The sequence below is a fragment of the Anomaloglossus baeobatrachus genome, chromosome 2 (assembly GCF_048569485.1).
Source record: "Anomaloglossus baeobatrachus isolate aAnoBae1 chromosome 2, aAnoBae1.hap1, whole genome shotgun sequence".
Taxonomy (NCBI): Eukaryota; Metazoa; Chordata; class Amphibia; order Anura; family Aromobatidae; genus Anomaloglossus; species Anomaloglossus baeobatrachus.
In genome coordinates this window covers 559,081,766-559,108,289 of record NC_134354.1, presented here as the reverse complement: position 1 = coordinate 559,108,289, position 26,524 = coordinate 559,081,766, and the positions used below count along the sequence as shown (strand labels likewise).

Below are 26,524 nucleotides of genomic sequence, written 5' to 3'. Positions count from 1 at the left end.
CTTTTAGTGTAATACTTTGTGTGGCCTCCGGAGGCATAGCTATACACCCAATTGTCTGGGTCTCCCAATGGAGCGACAAAGAAATAGGGCTAAGCAACAGCACATGTGAAAAAGACTTGGGTATACTAATATATCACAGACTGAACATGAGTCAATAGTGGGATGCAGCAGCGAAAAAAGGCAAACCGCCCCCACAATATTTTGGGATGTATTAACTCCTTTACGTCCAAGGACGTACTGGTATTTATTTCACCACATACATGATATCGGGATACTCAGAAGAAATTGCATAACAAATTGTATGGCGCTTTTTCTCCTGTAACCTTTGTGGAAATGTAAGATTTGGGGCAAATGTAATTTTTTTTTTTTTGGGTGGGGGGGTGGTAAGTAATGAAATGCCTTCCTTTAGTTCCTGTGAAGCACCTGTACGGTTTTGACAACTTTGAGGGGTGGAGTTTTTAGAACGGTCTCACTTTTGGGTATTTTCTGGTCACATAGGCCCCTCAAAAGTAATTTCAAATGTGATGTGGTCCCTAAATTTAAAAAAAAAAATTTTTTAAACTGTTGGAAAAAATTATAAAATTGCTGAAAACTCAACTTCCTAACAAAAACAAAAAAAATTGTGTCATAACTGGTACTGATGTAGAGTAGACATTTGAGAAATGTTATTTTTTTTTTTTAACTATTTTGGTAATATCTATCTGGTTTAAGGGCATTCAAATTCTAAAATTTGAATATTGTTAAATGTTACATTTTTTTTTGTCAAGTTTTTGATATTGTCATAAATGAAAGCAAATAATATTGCCCAAAATTTACCACTAACATGAAGTACAATGTCATGAAAAAAAAAAACCCACAAACAAAAAAAAAAAACCCTCAGAATCACTGGGATACATTGAAGCTTTTCAGAGTTATTACCTTAAGAAGTGATGCTGATCAGAGTTATAAAAAAAAAAAAAAAAAAAAAAAGAAGGCTTGGTTATTAACGTACAAAGTGGCTCGGTCCTTTTAAAAAAATTAAAAAAAATGTTTTTATGTGGAAACGTCACTTTTGTAAAAGTCCATTTAAATTATTAAAATGACATGAACCATTTTGAAAATAAAAGAAAAATGAAAAAAAATTCTCAAATTCTGTCTCCACATGTTTTGGAAAATTGCACATATCTGAACAATCAATGCTATAGGTTGTTTAACACACAATGTGAACAATGTACTGTATATAACAAAAAAAAAAAACAAAACAAACAAAATAAAAAAACAAAAAAAACCACAAAAACAGAAGTGTGGGCTTTCCCCACCCTTGTTTTCCAGTACACTATATGGCAAGATAAATGGCGTCATTCAAAAGTACAAAAGGAAAAAAACCCTTCATAAAATCTGTGTAAACGGAAAAACAAAAAAGAAAAAAAAAAAAAAAAAATTAGTTATAGCCCTTGGAATAAACGAAAATGCAAAAAGTTGGAAATTGGCCATGTTGGAAAGGATTTAAAACTGTACAAAAGAAGGGAATTTTGTTTACTTACCGTAAATTCCTTTTCTTCTAGCTCCTATTGGGAGACCCAGACAATTGGGTGTATAGGCTATGCCTCCGGAGGCCGCACAAAGTATTACACTTTAAAAAGTGTAACCCCTCCCCTCTGCCTATACACCCTCTCGTGCATCACGGGCTCCTCAGTTTTGGTGCAAAAGCAGGAAGGAGGAAACTTATAAATTGGTCTAAGGTAAATTCAATCCGAAGGATGTTCGGAAAACTGAAACTATGAACCAAAGGAACAATTCAACATGAACAACATGTGTACACAACAGAACAACCAGCCCGAAGGGAACAGGGGCGGGTGCTGGGTCTCCCAATAGGAGCTAGAAGAAAAGGAATTTACGGTAAGTAAACAAAATTCCCTTCTTCTTTGTCGCTCCATTGGGAGACCCAGACAATTGGGACGTCCAAAAGCAGTCCCTGGGTGGGTAAAAGAATACCTCGATAAAAAGAGCCGAAAACGGCCCCCTCTTACAGGTGGGCAACCGCCGCCTGAAGGACTCGCCTACCTAGGCTGGCATCTGCCGAAGCATAGGTATGCACCTGATAGTGTTTCGTGAAAGTGTGCAGACTAGACCAGGTAGCCGCCTGACACACCTGCTGAGCCGTAGCCTGGTGCCGCAATGCCCAGGACGCACCCACGGCTCTGGTAGAATGGGCTTTCAGCCCTGAAGGAACCGGAAGCCCAGAAGAACGGTAGGCTTCAAGAATCGGTTCCTTGATTCACCGAGCCAAGGTTGACTTGGACGCCTGCGACCCTTTACAATGGCCAGCGACAAGGACAAAGAGCGCATCTGAACGGCGCAGGGGCGCCGTGCGAGACACGTAGAGCCGGAGTGCTCTCACTAGATCTAACAAGTGCAAATCCTTTTCACATTGGTGAACTGGATGAGGACAAAATGAAGGTAAGGAAATATCCTGATTGAGATGAAACGGGGATACCATCTTAGGGAGGAATTCCGGGACCGGACGCAGAACCACCTTATCCTGGTGAAAAACCAGGAATGGGGCTTTGCATGACAACGCTGCTAGCTCCGACACTCTACGGAGCGACGTAACCGCCACTAGAAAAGCCACCTTCTGCGAAAGACGTGATAGAGAGACATCCCGCAGCGGCTCGAAAGGTGGTTTCTGAAGAGCCCTTAGCACTCTGTTAAGATCCCAAGGTTCCAGCGGCCGCTTGTAAGGTGGGACTATGTGGCAAACTCCCTGCAGGAACGTGCGGACCTGCGGAAGTCTGGCTAGACGCTTTTGAAAAAAACACGGAAAGAGCCGAAACTTGTCCCTTGAGAGAGCCAAGAGACAAACCCTTGTCCATTCCGGATTGAAGGAAGGAAAGAAAGGTGGGTAAGGCAAATGGCCAGGGGGGTAAAACCCTTATCAGAGCACCAGGATAAGAAGATCCTCCAAGCCCTGTGATAGATCTTGGCGGACGTTGGTTTCCTGGCCTGTCTCATAGTGGCAATGACATCTTGAGATAACCCTGAGGACGCTAGGATCCAGGACTCAATGGCCACACAGTCAGGTTGAGGGCCGCAGAATTCAGATGGAAAAATGGCCCTTGAGACAGCAAGTCTGGTCGGTCTGGGAGTGCCCACGGTTGACCCACCGTGAGGTGCCACAGATCCGGGTACCACGACCTCCTCGGCCAGTCTGGAGCGACGAGGATGGCGCGGCGGCAGTCGGACCTGATCTTGCGTAACACTCTGGGCAGCAGTGCCAGAGGAGGAAACACATAAGGTAGTCGAAACTGCGACCAATCCTGAACTAATGCGTCCACCGCCAGAGCTCTGTGATCTTGAGACCGTGCCATGAATGCCGGGACTTTGTTGTTGTGCCGAGACGCCATGAGATCGACGTCCGGCGTTCCCCAGCGGCAGCAGATCTCTTGAAACACGTCCGGGTGAAGAGACCATTCCCCTGCGTCCATGCCCTGGCGACTGAGGAAGTCTGCTTCCCAGTTTTCTACGCCCGGGATGTGAACTGCGGAGATGGTGGATGCTGTGGCCTCCGCCCACAGCAGAATCCGCCGAACTTCCTGGAAGGCTTGACGGCTGCGCGTGCCGCCCTGATGGTTGATGTACGCGACCGCCGTGGCGTTGTCCGACTGTATGCGGATCTGCCTGCCCTCCAGCCAGCGATGAAACGCCTTCAGGGCCAGATACACTGCCCTTATTTCCAGAACATTGATCTGAAGGGAGGACTCTGTCGGAGTCCAGGTTCCCTGAGCCCTGTGGTGGAGAAAAACCGCTCCCCACCCTGACAGACTCGCATCCGTCGTGACCACCGCCCAGGATGGGGGCAGGAAGGATTTTCCCTTCGACAGAGAAGTGGGAAGGAGCCACCACTGAAGAGAGGTTTTGGCTGCCAGGGAAAGAGAGACGTTCCTGTCCAGGGACGTCGACCTCCTGTCCCATTTGCGGAGAATGTCCCATTGGAGTGGACGCAGATGAAACTGCGCAAAGGGGACTGCCTCCATTGCTGCCACCATCTTCCCCAGGAAGTGCATGAGGCGCCTCAAGGGGTGTGACTGGGCCCGAAGAAGAGAGTGCACCCCTGTCTGCAGCGAACGCTGTTTGTCCAGCGGTAGCTTGACTATCGCTGAGAGAGTATGAAACTCCATCCCGAGGTAAGTCAGCGATTGGGTCGGTGTCAGTTTTGACTTTGGGAAATTGATGATCCACCCGAATCTCTGGAGAGTCTCCAGAGCCACGGTCAGGCTGTGTTGACATGCCACCCGGGAGGGTGCTTTGACTAGGAGATCGTCCAAGTAAGGGATCACCGAGTGGCCTTGAGAGTGTAGGACCGCCACAACGGATGCCATGACCTTGGTGAAGACCCGTGGGGCTGTCGCCAGGCCGAACGGCAGTGCCACAAACTGAAGGTGTTCGTACCCGATGGCGAAACGCAGGAAGCGTTGATGCTCTGGTGCGATCGGCACATGGAGATAAGCATCCCTGATGTCGATTGATGCTAGGAAGTCTCCTTGGGACATCGAAGCGATGACCGAGCGGAGAGATTCAATGCGAAACCGTCTGGTTCTCACATGTCTGTTGAGCAGTTTGAGGTCCAGAACGGGACGGAATGATCCGTCCTTTTTTGGCACCACGAACAAGTTGGAGTAAAACCCGCGACCACGTTCCTGAAGGGGAACGGGGATCACAACTCCTTCTGTCTTCAGAGTGTTCACCGCCTGAAAAAGTGCCTCGGCTCGCTCGGGGGGCGGAGATGTTCTGAAGAAACGAGTCGGGGGACGAGAGCTTAACTCTATCCTGTAACCGTGAGACAGAATATCTCTCACCCATCGGTCTTGGACATTTGGCCACCAGGCGTCGCAAAAGCGGGAGAGCCTGCCACCGACCGAGGATGCGGTTTGGGGAGGCCGAAAGTCATGAGGAGGCCGCCTTGGAGACGGTGCCTCCGGCGGCCTTTGGCGGACGTGACTTAGACCGCCATGAATAAGAGTTCCTCTGGCCCTTCTGTGGCCTGTTGGACGAGGAAGGTTGGGACCTGGCTGAGGGCCGAAAGGACCGAAACCTCGATTGAATTTTCCGTTGCTGAGGTCTGTTTGGCTTGGACTGGGGTAAGGACGAGTCCTTTCCCTTGGATTGCTTAATAATTTCATCCAATCGCTCGCCAAACAATCGGTCGCCGGAAAATGGCAAACCGGTTAAGAACTTCTTGGAAGCAGAGTCTGCCTTCCATTCGCGTAGCCACATGGCCCTGCGGGGACTGCCACCGAATTGGCGGACGCTACCGCTGTACGGCTAGCAGAGTCCAGGACGGCATTGATGGCGTATGATGAAAATACCGACGCCTGAGAAGTCAAGGACGCAACTTGCGGAGCAGAGGTACGTGTGACCGCATTAATCTCAGACAGACAAGCTGAGATAGCTTGGAGTGCCCACACGGCTGCGAAGGCCGGGGCAAAAGACGCACCTGTGGCTTCATAGATGGATTTCATCAGGAGCTCTATCTGCCTGTCAGTGGCATCCTTGAGCGATGAACCATCTGCCACTGAAACTACGGATCTAGCCGCCAGTCTAGAGACTGGCGGATCCACCTTGGGACATTGAGCCCAACCCTTAACTACGTCAGAGGGGAAGGGGTAACGTGTGTCATTAAGGCGCTTATTAAAGCGCTTGTCCGGAAATGCTCTGTGCTTCTGGACAGCCTCTCTGAAGTTAGAGTGATCGAAAAACGCACTCCGTGTACGTTTGGGAAACCTAAACTGGTGCTTTTCCTGCTGCGAATCCGACTCCTCTATAAGTGGAGTTGGGGGAGAGAGATCTAGCACCTGGTTGATGGACGCTATAAGGTCATTTACTATTGCGTCCCCTTCAGGTGTATCAAGATTGAGAGCAACGTCAGGTTCAGAGCCCTGAGCTGCGACGTCCGCTTCATCCTCCAGAGAGTCATCAAGCTGAGACCCCGAACAACGTGATGAAGTCGGGGAAGATTCCCAGCGAGCCCGCTTAGCCGGTCTGGGACTGCGGTCCGTGCCGGAGTCCTCCCCGTGAGACCTAGGGGCCACCCCAGGAGCACGCTGCGGCGCAGCCCGAGAGGGGCCTGGGGGCGATGATCCTACAGTGCCCGGGGCCTGTGTAAGGACCGGTCTGGACTGCAAGGCTTCTAGTATCTTAGCAGACCATCTGTCCATAGACTGAGCCATGGATTGTGAAAGCGACTCAGAGTTTCTCAGCCAAAACTGCAAACTCTGTCCCTGCCACCTGGATAGGGGCAGTCGGCGGTTCTACCTGAGCCGAGGGTCCCACCAGTGCCCGAGGCTCCGGCTGAGCGAGTGCAACAGGGGCCGAGCATTGCTCACAGTGAGGGTAGGTGGAACCTGCAGGTAACATAGCCGCACAAGAGGTAAAGGTTGCAAAATAACCCTGTGTCTTGGCACCCTTGCTCCTTGTGAACGACATGCTGTTGTCTCCTAGGAGAGTGATCACTGAGGGTATATAGCCAGGAAAAACAATGCGGCCGAACAGAGAAAATGTATACAGATATATATATATATATATATATAAATATACACTTCAGCACCCCAGGGGGACCAGCACCGGTGACCGGTGTGGCTTACCGACCGCCCAAAGCGGTTGTGTGACCACCAGATTCCCTGCCTTGGGCCTCCCAGAGCTGCAGAGCTCGTTCCTGAAATCCTCCACCGGCAGAATGATTGTAAAAATGGCTGCCGGAGCTCTCAGGGGAGGAGGGGGCCGTGGGCGGCGACTAATAAAGTGCGGGAATCTGGTGCGCTACAGTGATCAGTGAGGGGGGAGGAGGACACCTAAAGTATGCTCCAGCCCTCACTGTCGACGTCAAGTCGACCGTCCCGCCCTTACCCCTGACTGGCAGGCCCGGGGGCGGGAGTTATGGTACTAGGCCGCAGAAGCCGGGAACTAAATTTAATACTGCGGCCGACAAACAGGCCCGGTCGGCGAGGTAGTCCCGGCCGTCATAAAAATACAGCAGCCGCTGCGGTGTCAGTGACACGAGCGCTCCATACACCGTCCCCAAGGGGACACAGAGTACCTTTTGGATGCAGGGCCTGTCCCTGATGATATTAAGTCTCCTGTCCGGCAGATTCCCACAGGGGCTGCGGAGGGAGCCCGGTCCCAGTGCCTGGATGACCGGTTAGGATCCCACTTCTCCCAGAGCCTCTAAGGGATGGGGAAGGAAAACGGCATGTGGCTCCAGCCTCTGTACCCGCAATAGGTACCTCAACCTTAACAGCACCGCCGACTTAGTGGGGTGAGAAGGGAGCATGCCGGGGGCCCTGGGGCCCTCTTTTCTTCCATCCGATATAATCAGCAGCTGCTGCTGACTAAAATGTTGAGCTTGAGTGAATGTGTGCCTCCTTCAACACAAAGCACAAAACGGAGGAGCCCGTGATGCACGGGAGGGTGTATAGGCAGAGGGGAGGGGTTACACTTTTTAAAGTGTAATACTTTGTGCGGCCTCCGGAGGCAGAAGCTATACACCCAATTGTCTGGGTCTCCCAATGGAGCGACAAAGAAAGATATTTAATTATTCTTTTTGGTAAAGTTTTTTTTTTTAACATGTGTAAAACGCATTTTAATAGTGATGTGTACACTTTTGTATCCAATGTATCTGAAGTCAGGGTGAGGCTGTGTGGCAAGTGGTAGAGCTGTACATCTACTGCGTAGACTGTGTACGGGTAAACGCTTTCCTCCTCCAATGCCTATTAGATAAGAGTGATGTTTTTTCAGTAAGGGATTAAACCATATCACAACATAAATCAGGTTAAACTAGTAAATAGTGGCCACTGAAAACAAACATAAATCATATAAAAGGCACTTACTATTTGAGTCTGAATCAAGTTCTTTATCTCGGTCTGGCTCTTCATCAATTATAGGCATGCTTTCTGGAGTCATGGGGTTATATTCTGCAAATCTTCCTGATGTACAAGATGCTTCTTGACTACAAGCCCTCTCCTCACCAGTGGGCCTCTGCTGGGGTGGTAGTAGGGCTTCCTCTTCAGGTACTAACAACACCGGAAAGTTTAGCACGGATTGTGATGAAAAAGCTGGTGTCTTGTATGGTACAGACTTATTGCTGGGAGAAAGCATAGGGATCTCCAATTTCTGGTAAAAAACAGGAGTAATATTCCATGCAAGTGGGTTACTGCTCTGAGGGGAATGTTCTAAAGAGTGTGGTTTGTTAATATCACTGGGTACAGATGTATCCTGGGACTGGAAAAGAGCTCTCTTCGCATCCTGAACTTCCTGCGCTGTCTCATCTGATTTGGTCACATTTTCTTTGCGAGCTAACCGATCCATGATTCTGGATTCATCATTGTCACCTGTAGGACAGATTAAGCCAGTGATTGCTTCAGATACACCTGGCGGAGTTCTTTCTTTATTCTCAAAAATCAAGGCTTCATCTTCCTCATCTGAGCTACTAATTACCTCAACCTTGGCTTTAGTTTTCTCCATCTGGACCAGATTTTCCTCTATACGCCTTTTCTTGCTCAAACCCATTTCATCTTCTGCAATAGCCTCCTGAATTGCTTTCATGGTTCTCGGTGAGACACTGCCATCTAAGACCCCAACGGACTCTGGCGAACTATTGGAGCTTTGTGTTATCCCACTGACATTGGGTTCTTCATCAGAGTTGCTCTCCATCATTGCTTGTTGTATTGCAAAACATGTTCTTGGGGAGGGTGGCGCCTCATCTGGAACATTATCCTTTGCTTTCTTAGGTTTATGAGCAGAAGCCAGCTTCATATCAAGGTAAGTTTTTGGTGTATCACTAGAACTAGACGGCATTGCTTTCTCAGGCATATCATCTTTCTTATCTTCTGTTTTTGACTTAACTCCTAGAGTAAAAATTGAAAAAAGAAAAAAAAAAATATATATATTATTTCCATTCAATTAATGTTAAAAATGACTAGCGATACTAAGTTTAAAGGGGTTGTCCAATACAATATTGATACTTGATCAAGCATCAAGGTGCTCGGGTACACTCAGTACTCGACCAATTATCGCGGGTGCTCGGATGCGTCATTCATGATCAATCCAACATAAAAAGCTGGCTCCCTTCAGTGAATGATGGGTGCTGGCACCACAGTGAGAGCTGCTATGTGTGTGAAATATATATATATATATATATAAAATATATATATATATATAAAATATATATATATATATATATATATAAAATATATATATATATATATAAAATATATATATATATATATATATATATATATAAAATATATATATATATATATATATAAAATATATATATATATATATATATAAAATATATATATATATATATAAAATATATATATATATATATATATATAAAATATATATATATATATATATATATAAAATATATATATATATATATATATAAAATATATATATATATATATATATATAAAATATATATATATATATATATATATAAAATATATATATATATATATATATATATATAAAATATATATATATATATATATAAAATATATATATATATATATATATAAAATATATATATATAAAATATATATATATATATATAAAATATATATATATATATATAAAATATATATATATATATATATAAAATATATATATATATATATATATATAAAATATATATATATATATATATAAAATATATATATATATATATATAAAATATATATATATATATATATATAAAATATATATATATAAAATATATATATATATATATAAAATATATATATATATATATAAAATATATATATATATATATAAAATATATATATATATATATAAAAATATATATATATATATATATATATATATATATATACTGCCCTCAGTAGACATGCTCCGTTTATGGCTGGCAGTATTCGGACTGAGAGGCGACCTGCCCAAGCATTGACTTCCATTATACTGGTTACTTGAATCGAGACAGTCAGAGCATCCAACTTGCATAAGGCAATGTCCGCACGTTGCTTTTTACCTGCTTTTTCAACTGCAGCGTTTAATGCTAAAATGGTTGTGTTCTGCTTTTCAAGCAAAGTCTATGGGAATTTGGGTTTCTTGTCCACACTATGCAGTTCAAACTGCAGCCTTTTTGTTGCAGAACTTTGGTCAAAAACTCAGCTTTGCAGTGCAAAACCCAAATGGCAAAAACAATTCACATGCCAGTTGTTTTTGCCATTTGGGTTTTGCACTGCAAAGCTGAGTTTTTGACCAAAGTTCTGCAGCAAAAAGGCTGCAGTTTGAACTGCATAGTGCGGACAAGAAACCCAAATTCCCATAGACTTTGCTTGAAAAGCAGAACACAACCATTTTGGCATTAAACGCTGCAGTTGAAAAAGCAGCAAAAAAGCAGGTAAAAAGCAACGTGCGGACATAGCCTAACTTGAGTAAAGAGCATTCGAGCATCGTACTGTTCACTCATTATTTCTTCGCAAACTTTCCCCGAAAGTCAGAGCTGCGGGCTACTATCAGCTACTGATTGACTGGAGAGATGACATTTTCCCCACTGGAAAAGGAAAGGAGGAGACTGGCTGGGCAAATATAATATTCATAAGCCCAATATGAAAGGATTGTAACAGTCTTCTGCTCTGAGATATAATGGATAGTTGCTCTGTAAGAGCCATCCTTGTATTACTAAATGAAGCCCTTTATCTGAATGATCACCATGTAATGCTACATTTCTTCTGCAACACCAAATGTCTGGCTGGCAGCAGCTTACCTCAAGAGAATCAGATTTTAGCAAGGATAGCCAGATACAGTGAAAAGAATTTTATGATCCCTTGCCTTGCTAATTTTCTAAGTTGGGTCACTGACAAAGACATGAACAGTTTATAATTTTAAGAATAGGTTAAATTTTAAAACAGTGAGAGATAGAATATCAAAAATAAAACCCGGAAATCACATTGCAAAGAAGGGAATTTTGTTTACTTACCGTAAATTCCTTTTCTTCTAGCTCCAATTGGGAGACCCAGACAATTGGGTGTATAGGCTATGCCTCCGGAGGCCGCACAAAGTATTACACTTAAAAGTGTTAAGCCCCTCCCCTTCTGCCTATACACCCCCCGTGCTCCCACGGGCTCCTCAGTTTTGGTGCAAAAGCAAGAAGGAGGAAAAAGAATTATAAACTGGTTTAAAGTAACTTCAATCCGAAGGAATATCGGAGAACTGAAACCATTCAACATGAACAACATGTGTACACAAAAAAACAGGGGCGGGCGCTGGGTCTCCCAATTGGAGCTAGAATAAAAGGAATTTACGGTAAGTAAACAAAATTCCCTTCTTCTTTGTCGCTCCATTGGGAGACCCAGACAATTGGGACGTCCAAAAGCAGTCCCTGGGTGGGTAAAATAATACCTCGTAAGAGAGCCGTAAAACGGCCTCTTCCTACAGGTGGGCAACCGCCGCCTGAAGGACTCGTCTACCTAGGCTGGCATCCACCGAAGCATAGGTATGCACCTGATAGTGTTTCGTGAAAGTGTGCAGGCTCGACCAGGTAGCCGCCTGACACACCTGCTGAGCCGTAGCCTGGTGCCTCAAAGCCCAGGACGCGCCCACGGCTCTGGTAGAATGGGCCTTCAGCCCTGAGGGAACCGGAAGCCCAGCCGAACGGTAGGCTTCGAGAATTGGCTCCTTGATCCACCGAGCCAGGGTTGATTTGGAAGCCTGTGACCCTTTACGCTGGCCAGAACCAGCAGCACCCTGTTCAGATCCCAGGGTTCTAACGGCCGCTTGTAAGGAGGAACGATGTGACAAACCCCCTGCAGGAACGTGCGTGGAAGTCTGGCTAGGCGCTTCTGGAAAAACACAGAGAGCGCTGAGACTTGTCCCTTAAGGGAGCCGAGCGACAAACCCTTTTCCAGTCCAGATTGAAGGAAGGACAGAAAAGTGGGCAAGGCAAAAGGCCAGGGAGAAAAACCCTGAGCAGAGCACCACGACAGGAAAATTTTCCACGTCCTGTGGTAGATCTTGGCGGACGTTGGTTTCCTAGCCTGTCTCATAGTGGCAACGACGTCTTGAGATAACCCTGAAGACGCTAGGATCCAGGACTCAATGGCCACACAGTCAGGTTCAGGGCCGCAGAATTCAGATGGAAAAACGGCCCTTGAGATAGCAAGTCTGGTCGGTCTGGTAGTGCCCACGGTTGGCCGACCGTGAGATGCCACAGATCCGGGTACCACGACCGCCTCGGCCAGTCTGGAGCGACGAGGATGACGCGGCGGCAGTCGGCCCTGATCTTGCGTAACACTCTGGGCAACAGTGCCAGCGGAGGAAACACATAAGGGAGCTGAAACTGCGACCAATCCTGAACTAAGGCGTCTGCCGCCAGAGCTCTGGGATCTTGAGACCGTGCCATGAACGTCGGTACCTTGTTGTTGTGCCGGGACGCCATGAGGTCGACGTCCGGCACCCCCCCGCGGCAACAGATCTCCTGAAACACGTCCGGGTGAAGGGACCATTCCCCTGCGTCCATGCCCTGGCGACTGAGAAAGTCTGCTTCCCAGTTTTCCACGCCTGGAATGTGAACTGCAGAGATGGTGGAGGCCGTGGCTTCCACCCACATCAAAATCCGCTGGACTTCCTGGAAGGCTTGCCGACTGCGTGTGCCGCCTTGGTGGTTGATGTATGCCAACGCTGTGGAATTGTCCGACTGAATTCTGATCTGCTTGCCTTCCAGCCACTGCTGGAACGCTTTCAGGGCAAGATACACTGCCCGTATTTCCAGAACATTGATCTGAAGCGAGGACTCTTGCTGGGTCCACGTACCCTGAGCCCTGTGGTGGAGAAAAACCGCTCCCCACCCTGACAGACTCGCGTCCGTCGTGACCACCTCCCAGGATGGGGGTAGGAAGGATTTCCCCTTCGATAATGAAGTGGGAAGAAGCCACCACCGAAGGGAAGCTTTGGTCGCCTGAGAGAGGGAGACGTTCCTGTCGAGGGACGTCGGCTTCCTGTCCCATTTGCGTAGGATGTCCCATTGAAGAGGACGCAGGTGAAACTGCGCGAAAGGAACTGCCTCCATTGCTGCCACCATCTTCCCCAGGAAGTGCATGAGGCGCCTCAAGGGGTGTGACTGGCCTTGAAGGAGAGATTGTACCCCTGTCTGTAGTGACCGCTGCTTGATCAGCGGAAGCTTCACTATCGCTGAGAGGGTATGAAACTCCATGCCAAGGTATGTGAGCGATTGGGCCGGTGTCAGATTTGACTTTGGAAAATTGATGATCCACCCGAAACTCTGGAGAGTCTCCAGGGTAGCGTCGAGGCTGTGTTGGCATGCCTCTTGAGAGGGTGCCTTGATCAGGAGATCGTCCAAGTAAGGGATCACCGAGTGACCCTGAGAGTGGAGGACCGCTACTACAGTAGCCATAACCTTGGTGAAAACCCGTGGGGCTGTTGCCAGGCCGAACGGCAGTGCCACGAACTGCAGGTGTTCGTTTTCTATGGCGAAGCGCAAGAAGCGCTGGTGCTCTGGAGCAATCGGTACGTGGAGATAAGCATCTTTGATATCGATCGATGCAAGGAAATCTCCTTGGGACATTGAGGCGATGACGGAGCGGAGGGATTCCATCCGGAACCGCCTGGTCGTTACGGGTTTGTTGAGAAGTTTCAGGTCCAGGACAGGACGTAAAGACCCGTCCTTCTTTGGGACCACAAACAAGTTGGAGTAAAAACCGTGGCCCTGTTGCTGAAGAGGAACAGGGACCACCACTACTTCTGCCTTCAGAGTGCCCAGCGCCTGCAGAAGAGCCTCGGCTCGCTCGGGAGGCGGGGATGACCTGAAGAATCGAGTCGGGGGACGAGAGGTGAACTCTATCTTGTAACCGTGAGACAGAATGTCTCTCACCCAACGGTCTTTTACCCGTGGCAGCCAGGCGTCGCAAAAGCGGGAGAGCCTGCCACCGACCGAAGATGCGGAGTGAGGAGGCAGAAAGTCATGAGGAAGCCGCTTTGGTAGCGGCACCTCCGGTGGCCTTTTTAGGACGTGACTTAGACCGCCATGCGTCAGAGTTCCTTTGATCTTTCTGAGGCCTTTTGGACGAGGAGAATTGGGACCTGCCCGCGCTTCGAAAGGACCGAAACCTCGACTGCCCCTTCCTCTGTTGGGGTATGTTCGGTTTGGGCTGGGGTAAGGATGTATCCTTTCCCTTGGATTGTTTGATGATTTCATCCAAACGCTCGCCAAACAATCGGTCGCCAGAAATTGGCAAACTGGTTAAGCGCTTTTTGGAAACAGAATCTGCCTTCCATTCCCGTAGCCACAAGGCCCTGCGGAGTACCACCGAATTGGCGGCTGCAACCGCCATACGGCTCGCAGAGTCCAGGACAGCATTAATAGCGTAAGACGCAAATGCCGACGTCTGAGTGGTTATGGACGCCACCTGTGGCGCGGACGTGCGTGTGGCTGCGTCAATTTGCGCTTGACCTGCTGAGATAGCTTGTAGCGCCCATACGGCTGCGAACGCTGGGGCAAAAGAAGCGCCGATAGCTTCATAGATGGATTTCAACCAGAGCTCCATCTGCCTGTCAGTGGCATCTTTGAGTGAAGCCCCATCTTCCACTGCAAGTATGGATCTAGCTGCCAGTCTGGAGATTGGAGGATCCACTTTGGGACACTGAGCCCAACTTTTGACCACGTCAGGGGGAAAAGGATAACGTGTATCCTTAAGGCGCTTAGAAAAACGCTTATCTGGACAAGCATGGTGATTCTGGACTGCCTCTCTGAAATCAGAGTGGTCCAGAAACATACTCTGTGTACGCTTGGGAAACCTGAAACGGAATTTCTCCTGCTGAGAAGCTGACTCCTCCACCGGAGGAGCTGAGGGAGAAATATCCAACATTCGATTGATGGACGCAATAAGGTCGTTCACTATGGCGTCCCCGTCCGGAGTATCAAGATTGAGAGCGGCCTCAGGATCAGAATCCTGATCAGCTGTCTCCGCATCATCAACCAGAGATTCCCCCCTCTGAGACCCTGCACAATATGATGATGTCGAGGGAAAATCTAAGCGAGCTCGCTTAGTCGGTCTGGGGCTGGGGTCTGTGTCAGAACCCTCAGCCTGGGATCCATGAGATACCCCGGGAGGACATTGTTGGTCCAGCTGAGGTGGGCCAGGGAACAAAGATTCAACAGAGTCCCTGTGCTGAGATACCGGCCTGGACTGCAAGGCTTCTAGTATCTTAGCCATAGTCTCAGAGAGTTTTGCAAACTCCGTCCCCGTCACCTGAACAGTGTTAGCAGGTGGCTCCCCCTGGGTCCCTCTTAGCAGAGGCTCCGGCTGAGTAAGAGCCACAGGGGCCGAACAGTGCACACAATGAGGGTCAGTGGAACCTGCCGGTAGGGGGGTCGTACATGCGGCGCAGGCAACATAATAAGCCTGTGTTTTGGCAACCCTGCCTTTCGTGGGCGCCATGCTATTATCTTCCCTGAGTAACACAATAGGGTATATAGCCAGAAATCAACTGTGCACCATACAGTGTAAAACATATATACCATAAACATATAATGTTACACTACTGCACAATGGGGCTAGCACCACAGGTGCTGCTTACCACCCGCCTAAAGCGGTTGTGAGGCCACCAGAGTCCCTGCCTGGGTCTCCCAGACTTTGTCCCCCTCTGCAGCGTCCGAGGAGCTGACAGGAATGGCTGCCGGCGTCCTGAGGAGAGGAGGGAGCCGTGGGCGTGACCCCGAAAGAGCGGGAACTGGTGCCCGCACTGTGCACAGTGAGAGGGGTGGAGTATGCAAAGCATGCTCCAGCCCTCAGTGCTGCTCGTTCTGTGCAGCGTCCCGCCCTTCCCCTGCCTGTCAGGGCTGTGGGCGGGAGGAAAGGAAACTAGGCCGCAAAAAGCCGGGGACTCTAGTAATAAACGCGGCCGCCGTAAAAGCGCGGCCGGCGTGAAAGTCCCCGGCGCACTACAAGTCCCAGCCGCGCCGCAGTGTTTCCATGGCCGTGGCGGTCAGTGCGGCAGTCCCTATACATAAACACACTCAGCAACGCTGAGTGTGTAATGGCACATATTAACCCGGTCAGCGCCGTGGTCCCCGGTGCACTAGCACACCCAGCAAAGCTGGAGTGTTGCTGTGCGCTGTCCCCACAGGGATACAGAGTACCTCCAAGTAGCAGGGCCATGTCCCTGAACGATACCCGGCTCCTATCCAGCAGGCTCCACAGGAGTTGTGGATGAAGCACGGTCTCAGTGCCTGGAGACCGATAGGATCCCACTTCACCCAGAGCCCTGAGGGGGATGGGGAAGGAAAACAGCATGTGGGCTCCAGCCTCCGTACCCGCAATGGATACCTCAACCTTACAACACCACCGACAAGAGTGGGGTGAGAAGGGAGCATGCTGGGGGCTCTATATGGGCCCACTTTTCTTCCATCCGACATGGTCAGCAGCTGCTGCTGACCAATCTGTGGAGCTGTGCGTGCGTGTCTGACCTCCTTCGCACAAAGCAAAAAACTGAGGAGCCCGTGGGAGCACGGGGGGTGTATAGGCAGAAGGGGAGGGGCTTAACACTTTTAAGTGTAATACTTTGTGCGGCCTCCGGAGGCATAGCCTATACACCCAATTGTCTGGGTCTCCCAATGGAGCGACAAAGAAATGCAAATTTATATAATTTTATACAAAGAGAAATAAATAAGTAAGTATTTGATCCCTCTGGCAAACCGGACTTAAAACTTGGTGGCAAAACACTTGTTGGCAAGCACAGCAGTCAGACTTTTTTTGTAGTTGATGATGAGGTTTGCGCACATGTCAGGAGGAATTTTAGTCCACTCCTCTTTGCAGATCATCTCTAAATCATTAAGATTTTGAGGCTGTCGCTTGGCAACTCAGAGCTTCAGATCCCTCCTTTAATTTTCTATGGGATTACGGTCTGGAGACTGGCTAGGCCACTCCATGACCTTACTGTGCTTTTTCAGTCACCCCTTTGTTGCCTTGACTATATTTTGGGTCATGGTCATGTTGGAAGACCCAGACACAATCCATTTTTAATGTCCTGGCGGAGGGAAGGAGGTTGTCACGCAGAATTTTCCAGTACATGACTCCATCCATTGTCCCATTGATGCGGTGAAGTAGCCCTGTGCCCTCAGAAGAGAAAAACTCCCAAAACATAATGTTTCCACCTCCATGCTTGACAGTGGGGACGGTGTTCTTTGAGTCATAGGCAGCATCTCTATTCCTCCAAACACGGCAAGCGGAGTTAATGCCAAAGAGCTCAACTTTTGTCTAATCTGACCTCAGCACCTTCTACCAACCACTCTCAGAATCATCCAGTTGTTCATTGACAAACTTCAGACGGGCCTGCACATGTGCCTTCTTGAGCAGTGGGACTGTGTTACCAATGGTTTTCTTGGTGACCGTGGTCCCAGTTGCCTTGAGATCATTATTAAGTTCCCCCAGTGTAGTTTTAGGCTGATTTCTCACCTTCCTCATGATCCTGGATACCCCACGAGGTGATATTTTGCATGGAGCTCCAGATCGATGTCAATTGACACTCATTTTGTATTTCTTCCATTTTCTCACTATTGGACCAACAGTTGTCTCATTCTCACCCAGCGTCTTACTTATGGTTTTGTAGCCCATTCCAGATCTATGATCTTGTACCTGATATCCTTAAAGCTCTTTGGTCCAGTCACACACACACAACGACTTACCAGCGATCCCGACAACGATACTACCTGATAAGGTCACACAGACCTTACCAACGACGCAGTAACGATGAGCGACCTGTATAACGATCTCGGCGGACATTGGGACCGTGTTAGGAGGTCGTTGGTAGGCGTCAAACACAGCGATGCGTCCTGCCCAGCAGGACATTGCCTTTGAAGAAAATGGTGCGGACCATTCGGCTACGACAAGCGATCTCACAGCAGGGGCCTGATCGCTGGTAGGTGTCACACATAACGAGATCGCTGGCGAGATCGTTGCTACGTCACAAACTGTGACTCAGCAACAATCTCGTTAGCCATCTCGTTGTGTGACGGGGCCTTTAGTCCCATGCATCCCCCAGGAGATTTACATCAAACTACCCAAATCCTCTTCTTCCTGTTTGTTACTGTGATTTATAAATGTTGTCTCATGTTAAGCACTTTGCACTTTTCTATGTGATTTTTTTATACTCAATAAAATCATTCAAGCATTAACTCCTTCTCCTGAATTTGTAGGTGAGAATTTAAGACAGCGGTCTTTAATGCAGGTAATAAGTTGTTTAGGAGCGTCAAAGTGGTCTGTAGGAGTCAGAACTCTTAATTGGTATGGGATCAAATACTTATTTCTCTCTGCAAAATGCAAATAAAATTTATATAATGTGATTTTCTGGATTTTAATTTTGGATATTCTCTCTCACTGTAAAAATTAACCTACCCTTAAAAATTAGACTGTTCATGTCTTTGTCAGTGGCAAAATAACAAAATTAGCAAGGGATCAAATAATTATTTCCTTCACTGTACATTTTGAAAATACTAAAATAAAAACATTACGTTCCCTACAAATCAAACGCAAAGCATAAAAAAAAAAAAAAAAAAAAAAAATTATCAACAGTGCGAAAATTAATAATAGAAGTTGATTATTTGAAAGTTGAAGACAAAGATAATGGTTTACAATATTAATTAGGTCTGTGCAATAACGCGTAAAATTTCCCCTCCTACCATCTGATGTGGCACAGCTGGCTCTGTTCATATCAAGCACTTGCTGCCCTGTGTACTTATACCTTTAATTAGAATATAATGAGAAGTGTCCTCCGAGACCAGACGCCGTGTTTCAACCTCTTTCATAAATCCACCTTCTGTCTCAAACTGCGCGCGGACCTCCCCCGTGTACTGCTGGTTCATCTCTTTCCGCACATCATCGAGGCACCTGTTCAAGTTATTTTTTTTCAGCAATCCTTTCAGCTGATACTGGGAGAAATCACCGGAGTCCTGAAAAGAAGGCAGCATGGCAAAAGATGAAGACGTATCCATGATTGCTGACTGACGGAAGAACAAATTCGACAAAACCTTACTGATAAAAATGATATTCATTATTACGCATTTTTGAACTGAACTAAAGATGCATCCAAACATTGCACCAAACTAGGCCTCATTATTTACTTCTAGGATTTATTTCCCTAAAAAGGAGTGGTCTTATTCTGTAGAATTGGTAAAATTGTGATGTGCTCAAAAACCTCTTGCTAAAAATTGTTTGATTACTGCTTATTGCTTTAGGGTACGTTCCCACGAGCAGTGTCTTCGGCATTCTGGATGCAGCGTGTTTTCGCAGAGTCCAAAATGCTGTGTTGTACAGTACAAGCACAGTGGATAAGATTTATAGAAATCCCATATGTCCACTGCGTTTCTTTTTGTCGGAGCGTGAACTGACATGCGGTGTGGTTTTCTGAGCTGCAGCATGTCCATTTATGCTTGTAGAGACAGGAGTGTTCTCAGTGGAGGGGGGGGGGGGGGGAAGCACAGCAACAGTCCGTTGCGCCCAGAACCCTGATCATCTAGAATGTAGTGTTCCTGGATCGTGGGCCCATACCCTTAGTTACTGGCCACCTCTGCAGTCTATGCTAGAGTATATGAGCACTGCTATTAAACCAACTGGATGACTACATTTTGGCAACCTCAGGGTCCCTGCACTCTTGCTTCAAGATGCAAGGTTGTATCTGCCAGTTGAATGGAAAAAGCACACAGTTTCACTTGGCAGCACAAAGATGCTACAAGTCTGAATTGCCAGTCTTCAAGATTGTAACACTACCAACAAGCCGGGAGGCAGGCGAGCAATGTGCTCCTGACAACCCGATCAACCCTTTGAAAACCACACTCTAGTGATGAGGGTTAGTCTGGATAATCATCATCTTTATTTCTATACTGCCAACAGACTCCACAGCGCTTTAAAATTCAGAGGTTCATATACAAACATTCATAAGTTACAGTTAAAAGATACAATAATTAAAGCAAAAATAATTAAAAAAGGAAAAATCAAAAGACAATCCTGCTCATAAGCGCTTACAATCTACAATGGGGTGATGCGGGGGGTTACAAGGTACAAGTGATTATTTACAATGACTGTTCAGATATCTCAAAGAAATGGGGGATAGAGAAAGGCTGCAGGAGCCAGTCACCAAGCAATCTTTGTGATGCTTTTGGGTGAGGTGGAGTGTGATGGAGAATTATGTTATGAGAAATATTGGAGGGCCATATATGAATTGACTTCGATTAGGCAAGGCGATAGGCCACCCTAAAAAGATGTGTTTTAGGGAGCATCTGAGGCTGTACAAGTTCTGCAAAATCGTAGTTTCTTGAGGTAGAACATTCCAGAAGATTGGTGAAGCTCGGCAATCCGAGGAGTGGAGTGGGAGTTACGGATTAGTGTGGATGTTAAAGCAGGAGCAAACGACTTTCGACTAAAAATTGACTGGAGAGGGGAAAGTCTAGTGAGGGAGAGGCCAATTAATAGAGAATTACAGTAATCAAGGCAGGAGTGGATCAAGGCCACAGTGAGTTTTTATTATTTCCATGGGGAGAAAGGAGCAGATTCTAGAGCTGTTCTTTAGGTGCAAGCGACAAGAGATTGTATATAGGAGGTGAAGGAAAGATCGATGTCAAGCATAACACCCAGACAGCGAGCCTGGTGCCCTAGGGGTTATGATGCCGCACACAGAGGGAGATGTCAGATTTAGAGAGGGAAGTAGAAAGAGGGTGTTTTGAAAGGTTAATGGTTAGACAGAGCACACATGCTGTTTGAAACTGCAGACAGACATTGGTGTTCAGTAGTACAGTGAGAATATGGTCAGGGGATAAAGTCTAAAATGATGTATCAGAGTAAAGATGCATAGTGGAAGCCAAATTTCCTAATGGTCTGTACACTGGGGGCAGTGTAGAGAACAGCCAAGAGGGCCAAAAGGACTGAACCTTGAAGTACACCCAACAGTGAGAATAAGAGAAGAGTATGTGGAGCCAGCAAATGATACGCTGAAACAGCGCTCAGAAAGATAGAAAGAGACGAGAACCAGGAGAGAGTGGTGTCCTTTAGGCATATTAAATGGAGCATAGCGAGTAGGAGATGGTGGTCAACAGTGTCAAAAGCTGCAGAGAGGTCAAGAAGAATAAGCAGAGAGTAGTCAGCATTACATTTTGCTGTCAAAAGGTCACCGGTCACTTTGATGAGGGCAGCTTCTCTGAAATGTAGGGGGTGGAAGCCAGACTGTAATGGATCTAGAAGAGAGTGAGTAGAGAGGTAACTGGTAAAGCAGGAGTAGACCTGGCGCTACAAGTGTTTAAAGATGAAGGAGATATTGGAAACTGGTCTGTAATTGTGCAGGATGGGTCAAAATAAATATTATAATATATATATATATATATATATATATATATATATATATATATATATATATATATATATATATATATATATATATATATATATATATATATATATATATATATATATATATATATATATATATATATATTTATTTTATTTTTTTTTTTTTTAATAATGTAGTAATGATAGAGGTATTTGAAGGAGCAGGGGGAGATACCAGATGAGAGGAGAGATTGAAAGTTTTAGTTAGGCGATTAGTGACGACCGGAGAGAAAAACTGAAGTAGGTGTGAGGGAAAGGGGTCAGTAGTGCAAGTGGTAGTACGAGAAGAAGAGAGAGGACCTACAACCAACAATTCAGATTCACAAAATAAGTCATTCATGCCACCGGAAGTGCGGTGAAACGCACGTCGAGGTGGGAGTGGCGCTTAGGGCTGCGGCTATTGATTCACACATGGCTTCAGGTAATTATATATACACATATATGCTTACTGGCAATAGATGTGTTATCAAGTTGTTTTATGTGGATGCACTTACTATGATGTTCCCAGTGTGAGTTGTAAGGTCTGTGAGGCCAGCACAGTACATCTGTATGTCGATTCTATGCACTTCTTTTTTGATTGATTTACTATATGGACTTAGATTGTGATCTGTATAAATGTTTAAATAGGATGACTGGGTGATTTTCTGTTACATCTAAAGGTTAGATTCAATGCTGTATGAATTTGAGCCAGTCCTCCTTGTATCCATATACTATGCAGTCATGATATTGTGTGCTAGTTAATACATCTGTGTGCATTTAAATTTTGCATCCCTAGTCTGCCACTATGTAGTGCGACATATTTCCTCTAGTACCTTAGTAGCTGTAGCTTATGAATAAATTATTATTAATAATTGTTTGTATTTTTCACAATATTTAAATAAATTTTCTATGAATTACTTTTTTGTGGACCTGAATTTTTGTTGTAGCTTCTTATACATTTATCAGGGACATATATTGTTATCTCTTTAGAGGCTATTTTTGTTGTGTAAGAAGAGAGGAGCTTGGAGACTTCTGCTTCTGTGACTGGGTCAAATGTGGAGAGTGAGCCAGACAGATGTGGGGAGGGATGGGAATCATGATTCTTGGTGACAGAGAGCAAATTTCCTGATGGATGTTTTCTATTTTCTCTGTCAAGTAGGATGCCAGTTCATCAGCACAAAGGTCTATGATAGGGGGCTGCACTTTAGGACTGAGTGAAAGTGAAAGGTGTCGAAGAGCTTTTTTGGATTGTTGGAAAGTGATGAGATCAGGGTGGTGAAGTAGGTTTGTTTGGCGAAGTGAATGGCAGAGTTATAGGTTCTTAACATAAAATTTATAGCAGATAAGGTTTTCTGGTGTGCGAACTTTCCTCCACAGGCAATTGGCACTCCTAGCGCATCACTGGAAAAAATTGGTGTTTGCAATGTGAGCCATGACTGTTTTACTTGGTGCTTGAAGGTTTTGAAAGTGAGGGGTTCTACTTGGTCCAGGGTGCCTCTGAGAGCGTTATTGTAGTGATTTACAGCCAGATCAAGACAGGAAAAAGAGGCGATAAGGGACAATGATGAGTGAAGAGAGTTTAAGTCTATGTGGGTTGATGCCCTGTAGCTTTCTGAATGTGTGATAGGTGGGAGTGTGATGGGATGGATGTATTTGAGAGTGAAGGAAAGGATATTGTGGTCAGAGAGGGGGAAGAGGTTAGTTATCAAAGTGAGAGATTGAGCAGAGGCAGACAAAGACCAGGTCAAGGGTGTTACCGTCTTTGTGCGTCTCAGCAAGTTTGAAAGCTGTGAGAAGCCAAGGGAGGTGGTAACAGATAGAAGCTGGGATGCAGATGGGGCTGTTCATAGGGATGTTGACGTCTCCCAGGATAAAAAGGGATAGTATTTTTTCAAGGACATTCTTACTGAAAACATAGAAATATCTTATTTAAATAGGCTCTCCATTTCATAAGATCTGCTACCAAAAGCCAATACAGTTCTACAGCAAATTTTAGATTCCTAAAAATAAACTAAAATTGGGTCAAGGAGAATCAAGGAACAATCTATCAGAACAGACAGGATGACATTTTGATTTTCATCCAGCTTCTCAATGTCTATCTACTAAATAAAAACAACTAGCTGTACAGATACACCTGATATAAGACGCAAGATGTGCATATCCCCATGTACAGCCGCATTATAAATACATAAGCCAAATGCAGTCAGAGGTGCAAAGGTGAAATGTTTAATTACAGTCATGGCCAAAAGTTTTGAGAATGCTACAAATATTAATTTTTACAAAGTCTGCTGCTTAAGTTTTTCTAATGGCAATTTGCATATACTCCAGAATGTCATAAAGAGTGATCAGCTTAACAGCAATTACTTGCAAAGTCAATATTGGCTAAGAAAATGAACTTTAACCCCCAAAACACATTTCAACATCATTGCATTCCTGCCTTAAAAGGAGCAGCTAACATTGTTTTAGTGTTTGTTCCATTAACACAGGTGTGGGTGTTGATGAGGACAGGGCTGGCGATCAGTCATGATTAAGAAAGAATGACACCACTGGACACTTTCAAATGAGGCTGGTGCTTGGTATCATTGTTTCTCTTCAGTTAACCATGGTTATCTCTAAAGAAACACGTGCCGCCATCATTGCTCTGCACAAAAATGGCCTAACAGGGAAGAGTATCGCAGCTACAAAGATTGCACCTCAGTCAACAAGCTATCGCATCATCAAGAACTTCAAGGAGAGAGCTTCCATAGTTGCCAAAAAGGCTCCTGGGTGCCCAAGAAGGACTAGCAAACGCCAGGACCATATCTTAAGAGTGTTTCAGCAGCGGAATTGGACTACCAGCACTGCCGAGCTAGCTCAGCAATGGCAGCAGGCTGGTGTGAGTGCTTCTGCACACACTGTGCGGCGGAGACTCTTTGAGCAAGGCCTGGTTTCAAGGAGGGCAGCAAAGAAGCCACTTCTCTCCAGAAAAAACATCAGGGACCGACTGATATTCTGCAAAAGGTACAGGGAGTGGACTGCTGAGGACTGGGGTAAAGTCATTTTCTCAGATGAATCCCCTTTTCGATTGTTTGGGACATCTGGAAAACAGCTCATTAGGAGAAGAAGAGGTGAGCGCTACCACCAGTCTTGTCTCATGCCAACTGTTAAGCATCCTGAAACGATTCGTGTGTGGGGTTGCTTCTCAGCCAAGGGAATCGGCTCACTCACAGTCTTGCCTAAAAACACAGCCATGAATAAAGAATGGTACCAGGATGTCCTCCAAGAGCAACTTCTCCCAACTGTCCAAGAGCAGTTTGGCGCCCAACAATGCCTTTTCCAGCATGATGGAGCACCTTGCCATAAAGCAAAGGTGATCACTAAATGGCTCATGGAACAAAACAGAGATTTTGGGTCCATGGCCTAGAAACTCCGCAGATCTTAATCCCATTGAGAACTTGTGGGCAATCAAGAGACGGGTGGACAAACAAAAACCAACAAATTCTGGCAAAATGCAAGCATTGCTTATGCAAGAATGGACAGCTATCAGTCAGGATTTGGTCCAGTAGTTGATTGAGAGCATACCAGGGAGAATTGCAGAGGTCCTGAAGAAGAAGGGTCAACACTGCAAATATTGACTTGCTGCATTAACTCATTCTAACTGTCAATATAACCTTTTGGTACTCATAATATGATTGCAATTATATTTCTGTATGTGATGTAAACATCAGACAAACAATTAAAAACCAGAGGGCAACAGATCATGTGAAAATATAATTTTGGTGTCATTCTCAAAACGTTTGGCCATGACTGCACATCACTCAGGATCACATAACAATTAAACAGAGAAAAGAAGAAGTTTGTCGTTTGGTTGTGGTCAAGTGAAAATACAAAACTTATAAAATCTGTGTGTCCAGATATTGGTTAACTAACAAATACTAGAAAATTAAACCATACAATTTTGGACACAAAAAAAAAAATATTTTCTAATACAACAGCATGACCAGCTGATTCGCCTCCTCACACTTCATTCTTTTATCTCCATCTTCCAAGAGCCATTTTTTTAATCCTTCCCTCAGAGCTGCTCTGTGGGATCATATTTTTTTCATTAGCTGCATTTTGTGAACTATAAAATATATTGTTAAAAAAAAAACAAAAAAAAAACACGAGTACTTCATGGGAGGTGGAAGTGGGAAATAAAAAAAAGTCATTAATATATACTTTTAATTAAAAGTCTCAAAAAAATATAGAGAACACTAAAACAACACAATGTAACTAAGGCTAAGTTCACATTTCCGTTGTTTTGCATCAGTCACATGCGTTGCCTGACGCATGTGACTGATGCGCTGTACAACGGATGACAAAGAACAGAATTTTCTTTGTCGGACTCCGTTGTGTGCGGGGGGGGGGGGAGGAGCGCAAGGTGGCGGAGTTCGGGGTGGGTGGAGCCGAGCGAGGCCATGGCACTGAGGACGTCAGTGCCGCGGGGACTGCAGGGCTGGGGACAGGCGAGTGTCATGCTGAGTGCGGGAGGGGGCGGAGCCGAGCGGGGAAGTGTCGGGTTCTGTGCACAGCCAGGGTAAATATCGGGTAAAAGCAAAACACTTTGTGCTTGGTTACCCGATATTTATCTTGGTTACCAGCATACACCGCTTAGCGCTGGCTCCCTGCACACGTAACCACTGTAAATATCGGGTAACTAACCAAAGTGCATTGCTTGGTTACCCTATGTGTATCCTGGTTACGGGGGCAGGGAGCCAGAGATAGCATGCGCAGCAAAATCCTACGGATTGCGCTGCTCAAAAAACGTTACAGGCTGCATTGCTCCCGCCCGGCAGTCAGTTAAAAAACGACTGACCGCGACGCAGCGGATGCAATGCAGCATCATCAGTCGCAATCCATCACTAATAGAAGTCTATGGGGAAAGACAGGATTCCTGCAAAATATTTTGCATTGATACCGTAATTCCTCAAGGCGACAGATTGTGACTGATGCAAAACAACGGAAATGTGAACTTGGCCTAAGTCAAGCACACTTCTGTGAAATCAACCTGTCCAGCTATTGTGAATCAATGTTTCCTGCTGTGTAAATGGAACAAAAAAACAGGTAGAAATGATAAGTAATTAGCAAGACACCCCCTATGAAGGGTGGTTCTTCTGGTGGTCACCACAGACCAT

General features: G+C 45.9%; 1 protein-coding gene across 1 annotated transcript in view; it reads right to left on the bottom strand.

Annotated features, from left to right (window-relative positions):
- ERCC5 (ERCC excision repair 5, endonuclease) overlaps positions 1 to 26,524 on the bottom strand; it is a 123,130-nt gene that overhangs the window by 35,495 nt on the left and 61,111 nt on the right. Inside the window, exons 8-9 of the mRNA XM_075336688.1 lie at positions 18,757 to 18,964; positions 7,863 to 8,879 (exon numbers count right to left, since the gene is read on the bottom strand). Of these exons, the coding sequence (XP_075192803.1) occupies positions 7,863 to 8,879; positions 18,757 to 18,964 (1,225 nt within the window). The remainder of the gene's footprint in view (positions 1 to 7,862; positions 8,880 to 18,756; positions 18,965 to 26,524) is intronic.